Here is a 15,772-nt window from a genome sequence, read left to right as displayed (position 1 = left end):
GCCTCACTCAAAAAAAATTAAATTGTTCAAAAAAATAAAAGTATAGGGACTAGTTTTAACAAATGAAAATATAGAAAAACTATGTTAAAAGAAATGGAGAAAGGAGGAAAATAGAGAATGGAAAAAAGAAAGAAAAAGGGAAGTTAAAAAAACATAAAAGAAAAAAACTAAATTGCTAAAAATGAAAAAAATATGGGGACCGATTGTATAAATTAACCTAAAATCTTTGTTTAAAATGATGATTTAATATGCCACATCAACTTACCGTTACACTGTTAACTAAAATTAACGGTTCAATGACTGAAATGTTACAACGCAATAATGCAAGTGACTAAAATGTAACTTGAGGTAAACAAAAGTAACTATTTTAATAGTTTACCCTTTAAATAATAATCAAATTAATAACATTTATGAAATGTAGGGCTAAATTTATAATATGCCAATAAAAAGATCAGCCAACATTAAAAACATAATAAATGTAATTCATAAACCCTTTGATTAGTCCTTTCTAAGGACTTATAAAAAAAACTAAAACTAAATGAAAAAAATTAAATATAAACCCTAAATCCTAAATAAATAAAACTTTATAGGAGGATAACATCAAAGTGGCTAAGGGACCATTCTGCTTCTTCCTCTTTATCACTAACAAAAATTTCGGTTCCAACATCGATAGACGTCCATTTTCTTTTGGCGGGAAGGGTATCTGGATCCTGAAATCCAACCAAAACCATTAACAATAAAAACCCCTAAACCATCGATGGAATCATTTAAAAGTGACAATTAAACAACTACCTGATAGAAGTAAAGTCTACTAGCTAGGCCGCCAGTGTCAAGCACCCATGTTCTTGGATCCCCAATCCAACCTTGACCCTTTTCAGTTGGGTAGCCATATTCTCCCCATGCAGGGTGAGGCAACAATTGTACTATTTCTTGAGGTTGAGGGTTGCTGTATGGATCACAAAGACTAACAGGTTCCTCCAAGTATTTAGCATTGCCAGGAGCACAATAGTAGTGGTAAGCTCCATATGGGAAATTGGCTGTGTCAGTCCTTAAAATCTTTGTGTTGTTAGGAGTAATATGGTATGGTGGGCAGTTCACCAATTGTGTGGGGCTACACCAAGCTGGTACATCAGGGTTGATGATCATCTCACTGTATCTTGTAACATCTGTCAACACATCTCCATCACAAGGCTTACCATTGTTCTTCCAACAACTGCCTATGTCAAGCAGGTAAAATTGGCTCTTGGGTCCTCCTCCTTTTTTGATTTCCAATGAGAACTTGACTTTAAAATTAGTCCTTGGGAGCTGAAAGTAAAGCAATTGGTCAGAGAGTGACTATGTATGTTAAAAGTAAGTTAAAATGTTTGATTTCAAAGAGTGTATTTCAACTTACGGTGTGGAGCATTCCTCTTGTTTCATAAGGGTACCCACTAGAGAATCCTTTGGTTGCATCAGCTCTAAGGTAAAGCATCAACCATGGATATTTCATTGAAGTCTTGAGCCTATGCTTAAATACCCAACTTCCAGAACCAAGCTTTTTCTCCCAAATCACTTCATAAAAGGATAAATTTGTAAGACCTTTCCCAATATCAGCATCCAAATCATAAGTTCCATTGAACCATCCCCTCATTGTACCATCACCTAACAGTTGTGTAGGCCGATGGTTCAAAGTGGGTTGATTCATGCACCCTTCTCCAAAGCAAGGGAAGTTCTTTGTAGTAGTAAAAGGAGGTTTGGGTTTCCCATTTTCAGGACACAAACTGGCCTTTGTGTCAAAGTTGCCGCTTTTCAACATAACCATCCAAAATTGCCATGGCTTTGAAGTCTTCACAAATTGCCATGGTTTTGAACTCTTTGAAACCTCACATAAAGAACCTAAGTATAGTTCTTTCTCAATTGCATAAAGATTTGGGTCATACAATGCTTCTGCAGACAATCCGTTGAATTTTTTACCTATGCCAAGCTTGTTATCTGACTCAGATACTTTGTGTAACAAAGTTAAATCTGACCACATTTATAACAAAAATATTAGAACAGCAGATAAACATAAAAAAAATAGTAAAAACAAAATTCATGAACAAAATATTTTCTTTTACTTCTTGAAACGTCAAAACAGTCAGCAGCTCTGGGACTTCCCATGTCAGGAGCTTCATGAGCAACTCCATTACAATTATTCCAAGCTTCAAAAGCTATTCTCAATCCATCTCTTTTCATCCCTGGATCACCCAGGGCCGATATTCCTTTATGTCGTCTACTCCATGGGACCTTAAAAAATCTAGCATTAACTCCAATAAAACACAAATTCACACACAAAAACAAAACTAACAAATATTTCTCCATTTTCATAACTTCCTACCTAGCTTTCAAAATAAATGTTAATTTTTTTTTTGTATCTTTACTCTACTATTTATAGGTGTAGTATAGGAGTTGATGTTTGGTTTCAGTTTCTTCGTTTATTTAGACTTCTATTTACTCTTAAACACATATAATTAAATCACTTATAAAATTGAAGCAAACTCATGTACACACAATTAGTCACTTTTGTTTGACATTTTAGTCATTTATGTTATCTCTCTAACGATGGTCCTACTTGGTAGTCCAAATGAATTTTAAATGCCAACTTGGATGCCCGACGTGACAATCCAAGTTAAATTTTTTTAATTAAAAACTTATTTTCGTCCTAACAATTGAATATCCAAGTTGGCATTTAAAACTCATTTGGACTGCCATTAGGGAGGTAGTGGAGTTTAACGGTAGAGTGACTATTTCGTAACAAAACGATAACGTAAGTGACTAAAAGATAATATTTCAAACATAAGTGAGTAAAATGTAATATGAGGCAAACAAAAGTGACTATTTTTGCAGTGTACCCTATAAATAATTAGTTTTGTTATTAGTTTTTGTTATAATTATAAATAATAGTAAGTATAAAACATATATATTTTAATTAAACCCTATAAAATTAACTTGAATACACATTAGTTAGGGTACAGTAATTTGTTTGTTTAAAAGAGGGATAAATTTTAAAATTATACATGAAATTTAGTTTAATATGCAATTATATACATGAATTTTGATTTCGTACAATTTTATACATAGAATTTTGATTTGATCAAATTCTCACAATTATTAACACAATTATTGATATAACATCATTTTGTATATAGAAATAATGGTATTTATCCAATATAAAAATAAATTGAAGTATTTATTTATTTATTTAAATGTGTACAACTAAACCAAAACTAAAATTTCGTATATACATTTGAATCGCAATCCAAGTTTTACTTATATAATTGCACCAAATTGAAATTTATGTATGTAATTACATATTAAACTAAAATATCCCTTAAAATAATTGAGATAATATGTGATACTATGTGTTAAAACAATATCACGTCAGTTATTAGCAAATAAAGAAGCTTAAATTGGTTAGAATTTATAATTCTATAAAACTCACGTAAACTTCACTTAGCATATAATAATTTATTTTTTGTCGATCTATTTTTGAAAAAATAATTAATGATTTAAATTATAATTAAAATTCACTTAGCATATAATTATTTAATTATTTTCAATCTATATTTGAAAAAATTAATTAATGATTTAAATTGGGATAAATTGGACCTAATTGATAGAAGTTACTAACAAGGCAAATAAAAGCAATTTAAATTATTTATAATTTATAAAAAAATTAATAAAAATATCTTAATAAATAATAAATTTTAATATAAGTTAAAATATAGATTTGGAATTTATTTTAATTACTTTTATTGGAATTTACTTTATCTACTTAGGATTTCTTTTAGCCAGATTTTTTTTAAAAAAATTTAGTGGTTTGAATTTTTTAAAAAAATAAATCTAATTAGCACGTCACAAATGAGAGTAACCGTTAATTTGTGAAAAACGGTTGTGCATTAAATTATGATGGCAAGTTAAAATTTAGGCTAGAAATAATGTACACACTTGTTGCTCAATTGTTAATCCGCATGGGCTTTCGGCCCCTTAGGGAACGTGTCATAGGTCACCGTAGCCCTTATGGTGGATAAATGAAAACACTAATATGAAACCAAATTTAATAAAAGATGTTTATGATGTTAACAATTAATTTAAAATAAAAATTGTAAAAAAATAGAGTGATTAAATCTTACCACCTATATAAACTTTAATTTATCACAAAAATAGTTGGCGCAATCCCACAATTATTAGGTTGCTTCATTATTAAATTATTTAGAAGGATATGAGTATGTCTTGTTATTACTTAGAAATTATTTTCTTAAATTGTTTCTGGTGTAAACTTTATAAAATCATAGTTTGAATTATGGCTTATACAGTAAAAAAAGTAAAGTATCAGCCGATTGGCTTATAAGACGCAATAATATAATACATTTTAAAACCCTTGAAACTTTACTGTAACTTCATTAGAAATGTAATTGATCAAACATAAGTTTTATATACAAATTCTTTCTAAAAAATAAACATCTTGACATCGACCCCCTCATGTCATGCATGGTACAAAATAACAGAAGTCTCACAGCAACAGAGATCCTCTGGCATAGTTTATCAGAATTTCATTTTCTTCAACAACAAGCTTAAGAAGGAAAGGTAACTAAGTAAGTGCAAAAGAAATTAGTGAGTTCCAATATAAAACATATCAATAGTTACTAATACTTCAAGCAGATCTTTTTTAAGATTCAAAAACAATCACACAAATTTGGCAGATGACAAGTACCATACACAGACAATTTATATGGTGGTTTACTTTTTTTTTCGCATATACAATACGCCCATATGACCATACAGACAAACCTTCTTCGTGTCAGCCACGTACCCAAATCCTTAGTCATATCATACATTCCATTCATATTCCTTTGGTTTGTATCCTTTGTCGTATTTTGCCAGTCTAGTTTGCAACATACTTTTGCCCTACTAGAGGCTATATAACCATTTTCATGTATTGCAATATGCCAGTTCAATGTACATTCCATCAAAGACAATGCCATGAATATGCTTCCTTAACATCATTTCCATGATTCAGTCCATATCATTCTTGACAGAAGCAGAAGGTAGTGGCTTAAGCATGAAGAATGATTCTTACACTTTAACACAGACCTTACAGGCCTAGATTGACAACTCTGAACAACCATTTTTCATATACACACATTTCACTTTTGCAGAGTATAAGTACTTACCTCACACGAAATATAAAGTAAGAATACCACACACATGGAAGTAAGAAAAACTCACTAGAAATACAACAAAGTCTATAAAGTAGGACCTTTACCTTTGTCACTTGGCCCTTCAATAGCGTCTTGAGCTAAAATGTGGATAATTACACTTATCAAATCATTACTCGATTGAATCTAAACATGCATGCAAGAAACACTAACACATAACCCAGAATCAAGAAGTTCCCTTCCTTACATATAATTTTAACACTTATGCTTACAAAGCTAAAAATACGTAAATAACTATGACAATAACCTAGAGTTCATCAATATTTACCAAAGAGCTAACACAAACGTAGGAGTTGGTTGAATACAGTGAAATCAACCTCAGTAAGGTTTCTGGACTTAAGCTTTGAGAGAGAATGCAGATAAAATAAAGCAGAAGATAAATGTAAAGAAAATGCAAAAGTTTATCGGTGAAGACACTGATATCCTTATATACTTAAGCACAGAGATGAGGTTTAGTGGAAGGATAATATTAACTACAGTATCTTAGTTTCACTCTAACTAGTTCTCGATAGACTAACTAAATAGTCTTATAAAAATAATAAACAAATATATGAAACTACAGATTTGATGACTTCGTCGAAACATCTGGGTGGCATATACTCAATAGAAGAATCTACCAAAACACAGATTTTGCCAATCAGCGCAGAGACAAAATCCCATACTTGGCCACAATTAATACTTTATATACTCAGAACTACACTTAATACATAATCAATAACCATAAATAGAGACTTCGCTGGGTAGGCTGTTACAGCGCATTATTACTTTGGACGTCTGATGAGGTGCGGAGCACATTTATTTTGGTTATATCGGTGAGGCGCGGAGCGCAATATTTACTTCAAACGTTCTGATGAGGCACTAGGTGGCGTGTTTGTGTGTTGGTTGGATGATTCTTGTATCTGTCTCGAGTTCGAATTAGGTTAATAGGGGTTAAAAATTATGAACTTGATAAATGATAATGAATTGAAATGATATAATGTTATGGTACCACATGTATATATATATATATGATATGTGCTTTATGATAGCATGTGAAAGACCATGCGAACTGATTATACGAGCCTGGAGGGCTAATATGGTATTAAGCGAATCAATAAATTCAATACAAGAATGAACAATGGTATGAATTGAAAAGGAAATGAAAATGTCTTTAGTAGTAGAAATTATTGTATGATTTGGTCATTTTGAATTTTGAATTGGCAATATGGTTTGAGTCATGTATATAACTTGTTTAACGTACTTATATGAAAATGGCATAGCAATGGAGATGACTTAAATTGTTAAACTAGTTGTGTAATGTATACGCATATAAGATGTTAAAGGTTAGAAATGAGTATATTGGAATGATGTTCTTGCTGAAATGTTTGCAATTGAGATAAATGATTGTTTTTGCAGGTGTTATAAAATAGTACCATTGAGACCTTTTGAAAATAGACGGTCACGTCGCGACGTTGGGCCATTAACGTCACAATTAGATCAAGTCAGTGAGTTATGTTGCGACTTGGAACTGTTGAAGTCGCCACGTCAATGTGATAGTTTGAAAGCTTTATAATTTGGTCCTTATTCAACGCAGAGTAATCTTAAGAGCTTTTGTAAGCTTGTATAGGACTCGGAAATGATTGTATATCATATTTTGAATGAGTAATATAATTAATAGCATGTATACACGGTTGAATTGAATCATAGTTGACCGTAATTATTTCAACAACGAATGTGGCATCTCGTAGCTTGGACCTGGTGATCAGGTCAAGTATGGGGTGTTACAAATAAAATATTAAAGAATAAATATTTTAAAAAAAGACACATGTCAATTTTTTAAGACTACTTATGAAATAAAAAAAATACTACCAATAAACCAAATACTCACCTTTAAAACAGACTCTGCCATGTTCTAAACCCTGCTTTTGGAGTTAAAAAACTCCCTGGTAGTGAATAGAATAGTAACCTTTTTTTTAATTAATGACGTGAGAAATAATACTAAAAATATTGTTAGAAAATCTTATATATTTTTAATATAATTATTAGAAAATTAATTATAAAATTTTATATGTTTTTTAAATTTAATAGTTGGACAACTTTAAAAATATATGTATTGTAACTCATTTTTGTCCAGGGCTAACCTCGATTTTTAAGTTAATTCAAATTCTCATTTTGGTCAATCCAAGTTTGTAAAATTTTTTTTAAGTCATTTTAAATTTTGAATTTTTTATTTTAATATTATAATTAATGTTAAAAAAAAGGACAAATTTTTGTTTTGCCCCTCAAAGTTTTTTTTAATTTGATTTATTTTATAGAATTTATAATTTTTTAATGATAAATTTAGTAGCATTTTTAGATTAATTTGATAAACTAATACAAAGTAGTATCTAAATATTAATTTGGTAAAAATAAAGTTTAATAATTATAGATATAAATAGTATCTAAATGTTAATTAGATAAAAATAAACTTAAATAATTATAATATTGTAATACAAATTGAACATTTAACTTATTTTGTTTTTCCTAAATATTAATGATTAAAATTATTCTAAATTTAAAAATATCTTTATAAAAGTTAGGCGAGATCTACTTTTAACATGTATATTTTATATAAATATTTTGATTGTGTGATCAACCATTCTAAGTTCGTCCATATCCACGGAGCAAGCCAAATTCATGGACACGATAAAAGGGGGCTGGCCAAAAAAAAAATGAAAGAAGACTGGGAAGCAAAGGCCAGAAGAAAGGAAGAAATTATTTATGAGGGAGAGGAAGAAAGGAGGAGCTTGGAGCTCATTCTCATGAGTATTTAAGATTTTTTTTAATTTAATTTTGTTTATATTTGGTTCCTATTTGTTTAAAATACTTGATATCTTTTTTTTTATAGCATGATATATTTAACATTATAGATATTTGATCATTTAAGTTATGTTTGATGAACTGATAAACTAAGCGTTAACAAAATAAGTACGGAGAATTTAAGTGTTTAATTTAAGTTATAAAATATGTTGATATTTTATTCAAAACTAAATATTGAATATAATTAAATTGATTGATAAATGATAATATAATCTTAAACGAAATAAAATAAAATAGAAAACAATTTAATTTATTCTCTATTAAGTGATAAGTAGGCCTTGTCTACTAGATAGACTTAATCATGGGCTGGGCCGAGTTCAAACTGGGTTGATGCAAAAATTTAGGCTTGATTTTTAGGCTCGAGCTTGACCCAAAAAATGAGCTTAAAATTCTGTCTAAGCCCGACCCAGATTAAAAATGTTAACTTGAATTCAATTCAACCCATATCTATTTTTCGGGACTATATTTTTATCCAAACCCTCCTATTTTTCAGGGGGACTTTGGGCTTAGGCGGGTGGTCGGCCTATAATCAGGTCTATTATCTACCTATCATTTTTTATACTTTTTTTATAAAAAAAATTCTACCTAATAGTTTTTATTATAGGTTATTAAACATGTTTAAAAAATTAATTTTATGTTGAATTGTTTGAATCCTTTATCAAACCAGGTCTAGATATATATATATATTCTTTTAGTTTTTGATATACTTTAATCTTGGATGATTTGATTTCATATAAAACATGTAAATAATGTTAATAATAAATGATAAAGGGAAGATAAATGTTTTAATTAAATAACATTAAAAGGATTTTTTTTTAAAAAAACACATTAAAAAGAGATGCACTTCACGGCCACCAAAAAAAAAAAGAGAGAGGAATAATTAAAGGAGTATTTTTTAGCTTTTAGGTACTTAAGTATTTTGGGTTTTTGCTTTTTACTACTTAGAATCTTGGATAATTATTTCATTTAAATTCATACTTATTTATTTTTTGTTCAACCATGCTTATTTATATTTTAATATTGCATTATTGGATTTACTATTATTTGATACAATATTGAGGGTAGAGGATGGGATAATACGATTCAAACCTAATCTAAATGGTTGTCTGAGAAGAGTTTTAGTCACCACTACATGTAAGTCAAGACATTATTTTTGTTGTTCTTGTTAGCATCTTTATTATTACTGTAATAACCAAGTTCACCCGGGCTTATTAAAACTCAATAAAAATCAAATAAAATGTCCAGTTAACGTCCATTTACATCTAAAACCCATACTCAAAGACATAGCCCAAATCATTTTTAACCTAAACTACCAAAACATTAATCTAGCCCAAACCTAAACCTGATTCTAAGCCCAACTGAGCCCAAATGGCCCAACACCAGAATACACAGCAACAAACCCTAGCAGCATTCAGCCTCCAGCGCCGCAGCCACCAGGGCTTTCCCTTGCACATGCGCCACCGCCACGTGCCACGCCTTCATGCCACGCACCTCCGTACACAGTACCTGCAAATGAAATGAGAACAACGCAGCACAGAGAAGCTTTGTTTTGTATTTTCTTTTATTTTCGCATACATGACTATAAAAAGGAGAGAAATAGCCTTTGTATTTTTTTATGACAGAAAATCAATACAAAAAAAAATTCAGAAACAGAAAAACATATCATTTAGGTGATTCTCCGATTTTGTCTGATCTTTTATTTCTATTTTATTTATTTTCGGTTTTCTTCGATTTGTTCCTACTTTAGAAACGAAAAATAAAAGAAGAGGAGGAAGGAGACTCTTACATTCGCGAAAGCGCGCCGTCGGAGCCCTGTCGATTCCATCCGAAATGGAGTTGGATAGGGTTTGGGCTTGTGCAACGGCGGAGGGAGGTGAGTCCTCTGGTATCCGATTTTAGGGTATCCAAACTTAGGTTTAGTTTTTTTTATTTAATACTGATTATTGAAACGGTGTCGTTTAGACCGTGTTTCAATGGTTTAAAACGACACCGTATTGGCAGTACCCGATGACCCGACCCGAGCGTGGCCAGACTCGTGCGTTTTGGTCTCGAAGGGGACATTTGTGCCATTAGCCCTTCTGATTTGTTTCGTGGTTTCAATCCGATCTTTCTTTATTTTCTAAATCGATCCTGTATGTTTGATGTGATCATGTTTCGGTCCACACTAAAGACACTGCATTTTGGGGGAAGGGAATATTTCCCATTCGGTCCTCATATTATTCGTGCGCCACGATTTTGCCCTCCATTTTGATTTATTTTCGTTTTTCTCCTTCCGATTCTGTTTTGATTTTAATTTAATCCTTTACTTTGTTTGAGTTTGTTTGTTTCATATTTTATTTAATTATTTGCTACTCCATTATTCTTGATATATTTAATTTCAATCCTTTTTTGTTTATACCCCATGTTTTATTGCAATTTTAATTCGATCCTTACCTCGATTTATATTGTTCTAATACATGTCATAATCTCTTTATTTTTCCATTATTTGCTCTATTCATTTTTAAACTTTTTATATAATACGTGTTTTAATTGATATATATATATTATTTTACTACATACTATTTTATTTTAAAATTGCTTTGTATATAGTTCTATTTCAGGTTGTTTCATATAATAATTATTTTAAAATCATTCTATACTATCTACTTCAAATCAATTTATATTAGTTATTTAAAGCTCATTTTCATATAATATTTACTTATCTATTTTTTACACCTATTTAATTTAAATCATTTTGCATATCTTATTTTAGACTCTATTTCATTATATCTTTTTATTCACTGCAACTCTATGTATATATTATTATACTATTATGAGTATTAAAATTTCCATTTTATATATGCTATTTATTTATTAAGTTATTTCTAAATTTGTATGTTTTATTTATGTTTATGTAAAATTGCTTGGTTTCAATTAGCTTCCTATTACTTGCCAATGTTGGTATTTGTATGATATATAATTGTTGCTCTTATGTATATGATATTGTTTATTCGTATATATTAAATCTTTGTTACTCATTAGTGTATGCTTTAGTTTACGAATTATCATTTCGCGTTGTACATTATTATTCAATCATTTTTTTATTCATTCAGAAAGATTACAAATGTCAAAGTTATTTCATACAAAAGTTTTCAAGATAATGCGATACTCGGGATTTGGAATCTTCGAGAGGATTGAACCCTAACGTATTGGGTTCCAACTTTCTTCGTCGAGTCTAAATAACCGAGAATATTCGCTAATCAAAACGTATAAATAAAAAGCTTCCTCCCGGGAGTTTGACATGTTGTGCCCTAATGTATTGGACGTGGCACATTGACTTCTCGAGACGAGAATTTTCCAAAAAATAGTAAAGGCAATATTCAATGCTTGGAATTTTGAGAAATTGTGCCCTAACGTATTGAGTTTCGATTTTTCATCTGACTTAAAGTAATTAAATATCCTTTTTTTAGACTTCACCGCACGAGTGTTGAAAGTCAAAAGACAAGCTTTATTCTCGAGGACTAAAAATGTCATGTTCTAACGTATTGGGTGTGACATTTTATTACTCTGAGACAAGAAGGTCTTTAGCATCCGCTTCGATTTATCCAAGCCTCTTTTATAAATTTAACATTAATAAAAAAGGGAGGATCGTATTTTTAAATTCTTCACGAATTTTCGATATTCGGCATTAAGACCTTAATTAATCAATTCGGTACCAATTTTGGGCGTTACGAGGGTGCTAGCCCTTCCTCGTGCGTAACTGGCTCCCGAACCTGTTTTCTCAAATTTTGCAGACCAAAATCGTTTTTAAGGTGAGCCGATCACACCCCAATAAAGGATCGGTGGCGACTCCATTTTTTGTTTTAAAGTCGATGACTATTTTTTTTGTTTTCAAAAAGGTGGTTTCGACAATTACCTTTTTAAATCATAACTATATGTGATGAATACTTGCATCCTGAAATGTTTTTAACTAATATTTTGCACATAAGACAACATGCTAATTTCTGCAGTAATTTAATTGGCCATGCGTTTACTTCTAGTAAGGTTAAAAACAGTGGTGATGGTGAGATTAGTTACTGTAGCGATGAGATGAGATTAGATAATGTAACAGTGAGATTAAAAACAATGGTGAGATGTGTATTTAGATTCAAATGCAACTGTAACGGTTTAGTGAAAATAAAAACAGACTGTTAAAGATATTAAATAAAAATGATATATAATAGAAGTTTTTAAAATTATTTTATTTGTACGAAATTATTAAAAATATGTGAATTTATAAATTTATTTAATAAAATGTTAATTAAAACATCCTGTAAAATATAATAAAATATCCATTAAATTAAAAGCAAAACCACCCTGTAAAATATAATACAAAGCCAAAACAAAACAAGTTAAAATGGTAAAAGGCCAATCCACATCTTTTTCTTTACTTAAATTCCAATCGCCTCTATTAAACCACCAGCATAAGCTTTACCAATCCTCTGTTTCACAGCTCCATCAGTATTCGGTTTATACCACTCGTGACGTGGTGGATGCAACTGTACCCGAATGAAATATTGTCCTGATCTCTGCTTTCCCAGCTGTATTGCAGCAACTACTGATCTTGAATAAGCTAAACCTGCCGCGCTGCTACCTCAACAGCATTGCAATGCTTCCCCCCCCTCCCTCCCCCACCCCCGAAAAATAGTGACTACGGTGTGTCCGTATCTTCCAAGCTAAAATTCCAAATGTTATGTCCCAGAATGTACTTCCAACAGTCCTTTCATTCAAGACATTTAAATTCTCATTTAACCAATCTACCAAAGGTTTAGAAACGAAATTCGCCAGTTTACAACTAGGAACTACCTGGAGCCAATTAGCTTTAGCAACTTGACAGTCTCGAACTGCGTGCAATACCGTCTTCTCGGACCATCCACAAATACTGCAAAACTATCATTCGACATACCCCTTCTACACCATTCTGAGTTTGTAAGCAGCCCGTTAATCAATGATAACCAAATAAGTATTCGTTGTAGCCTTCTATATTTCCAACAAGGCGAAGTTAGAAAATTTTGTAGGGGAGAGTCGAAATTAAATTGTAATTTTTACTATAGTAAAAATGTAATTTCATCATTTTAATAGCTTAACCTTTATAATTTTTAAAAGATTAAATCAAAATTTTATCATTTTTAAGAGGCCAAAATGTAATTTTACCTTTACTAAATTAACATTTTAAAAAATTTAAAAGGTCTAAATAAAAAATTTTACATTTTAGAGGGCGCCTACCAGCCCCTAGTTATGCCCCTGATTTTCAAACAACGTTCCATTTTGGATCACGCACATGCTAGCCATCTTCTATTATTGCCTTGTACCCCCTTGCTATGGTGCACTTTCCGTTCTTAGCCTAATTCCACGTCTATGAGTTCGCACCGGCATCATCCTTAGGACGGCATGTTCCTCTAACATGTAACAAGTCATAATTTGGCAGTTCACTCGCAAAACAACTCCAATTCTACTCCATCCAATCGTGGTCATGGCATAAATTGACGCTTCCTTGGAGTTTGATTCTTGGCCGATACAATAGATGCACAAAGGACCCAAAGCACTAATCCAATTATTGGACTAGAACTTGGTTTTTCGACCATCCCCAATTTGCCAATGTACGCATCTATAAAGATAATCCTAAACTTTGACAATTGAGTCCTAAATAAACTTACAATTATACGTTTTATACTCAACAGACAATCTTCGTACACCTTGTATTTCGATCTTAGAATTTGCACCAAAAAGAAGTCCTGCTTTGATATTAAAGCAAACCCAAACTATAAAAGAAAAGCCTTATTTTGACAATGGAATTTCCGAAAGTCCAGTCTTCCTCGATCACGTGGTTGACCCCCAGACAAAGCTCTTAATACTTCTTTCAATTTCATTACAAATACTGATTGGAAGAAGAGTCATCGGCATAAAATAAATTGGGATCGCCCGAAGAACAGATTTTGCTAAGGTAACCATTCAAAAAAACATAAATCCCTCTTGTGACCCCTTTATGAAAGAGAGGGACCCCAAAATATTTACCAAGATCAACCTAGTAATTCTCAGTTGCCGACTAATATTAAACGCCAAGTATGAGTCACATTATCTGAGAAAAACACCTGAGTTTTCTGTGTATTCACTTTCTGTCCGAAAAAGTAACTGAAACGATAGAGTATTTCTTCAACAACCCCAGCTTGGCACATATCAGTTTTACAAAATAAAACCAGATCATCCGCAAAAAGCAGGTGGGAAATAGGAGGTCCATCCGCCGAAAGACAAATCAGTTTCCAACTACCATCCACAACTGCCTTTTTAATGCAATGACTTAGGCGTTCCATACATACCACAAATAGATACGGAGAAATAGGATCTCCTAGACAAACCCCACACGAAGGCTTGAAGTTTGTAGTTAAATCCCTGTTCCATAAGATTCGCATGGCAGAAGATGAGACGCAGTTCATAATCAAAGAGTGAATTTCATTTAGCAAACCTGCAAGAAAAAGAGTCTTGTCCAAAATGTCTCAACGAATGTGATCGTGAGCTTTCTCGTGATCCACCGTAATAGCTGTCCACCCTTCCTTTTTCTTAGCATTCCAGATTGTATGAATAACTTCCTGGGCGATAATAATATTATTCATAATGGACCTCCCTGGAACAAATCTCACCTGACTAGCATCAACAAGCTTCAGCATAACTGTTTTAAGTCGATTCGCTATAGTTTATGTGATAACTTTATAGAGTACAAAGTAGAGGCTAATGGGACGAAATTGCGAGAGAGATTCAGGGTTTCCTACCTTTGATACCAGTACAATCAGAGCTTTATTAATATTCAGATCAATAGGGTTCCCCCAAAAAGCTTCTTTTACCAATCTGCAAATAAAACCCCCTTATGTGCTCTACAGGCTCTGAAAAATTTTGCGTGTAAACCATCAATACCTGGGGCTTTAAGGGGCGCCATAACATCAAACGCCTTCTTCACTTCTATATCCGTCACCTCGGCACATTACATATCCCAATCATAATAGGGCAAAAGTGGAAATATCTCCTTATCCAGTAAGCTACCCACAACCATACCTTCAACAGAATATAGCTGTAAGACATAATCACTAGCCTCTGCGTTAAGTCTCAACATTGTAACACCAAGAACCATTATCCATTTTAAGGGGATCGATCCTATAATTGTGCCTGCGGCTCATAGTACGATTATGAAAATACTTTCTGTTTAGGCTCAAGGTCTAAAATACTCTCCAACTCCTCAAGGTCTAAAATACTCTCTAACTCAGGTCTGAGTTTAGGCTCTAATTTGCTCAAATTTCTAGTACCATTTATCTTCATTGCTCACTACACACCCTTAATTCTTGCACAAATATTCCTTTTGTGCACAAATATTCTCAGACACCTCTTTATTTTATTTCTTCATTGCATTAACAAAACCATTCACCGTCTCATTGATGTTACCGATATCAATCCAATTAGACTTAACTAACTCTTGAAAAGAATGATGAGTAAGCCAACCAGCAAAAAAATCTAAAAGGACGATTGCCTCTTTGCTGAGCTTCGCCATCCAAGTGTATAAGCGTTGGACGGTGATCAGATTTAAGGAGGTGGAGGTGTTGAACCTTATGCTTTCGAAATGTCGCAGAAAATTTCCACAAAATTATTAATGGGGTAATTTTATAATTTTTTTAAATTTTAGAGTCGAGTTG

At 31.9% G+C, this 15,772-nt stretch overlaps 1 protein-coding gene across 1 annotated transcript; it reads right to left on the bottom strand.

Moving 5' to 3' along the window:
• Positions 1-370: 370 nt before the first annotated feature.
• LOC107907114 (uncharacterized) lies at positions 371-2,351 on the bottom strand. The gene is made up of 4 exons (XM_016834345.2): positions 2,097-2,351; positions 1,394-2,004; positions 793-1,305; positions 371-710 (listed from the first exon to the last, which is right to left on the bottom strand). The coding sequence occupies exons 1-4, from the start codon at positions 2,344-2,346 to the stop codon at positions 585-587; spliced, it is 1,500 nt and encodes a 499-aa protein (XP_016689834.2). The 5' UTR covers positions 2,347-2,351; the 3' UTR covers positions 371-584.
• Between the last annotated feature and the right edge of the window lie 13,421 nt (positions 2,352-15,772).

Source organism: Gossypium hirsutum, chromosome D12 (genome assembly GCF_007990345.1).
Source record: "Gossypium hirsutum isolate 1008001.06 chromosome D12, Gossypium_hirsutum_v2.1, whole genome shotgun sequence".
Lineage (NCBI taxonomy): Eukaryota > Viridiplantae > Streptophyta > Magnoliopsida > Malvales > Malvaceae > Gossypium > Gossypium hirsutum.
The sequence above is the reverse complement of the archived record's forward strand: the minus strand, read 5'-3'. Positions and strand labels throughout refer to the sequence as shown.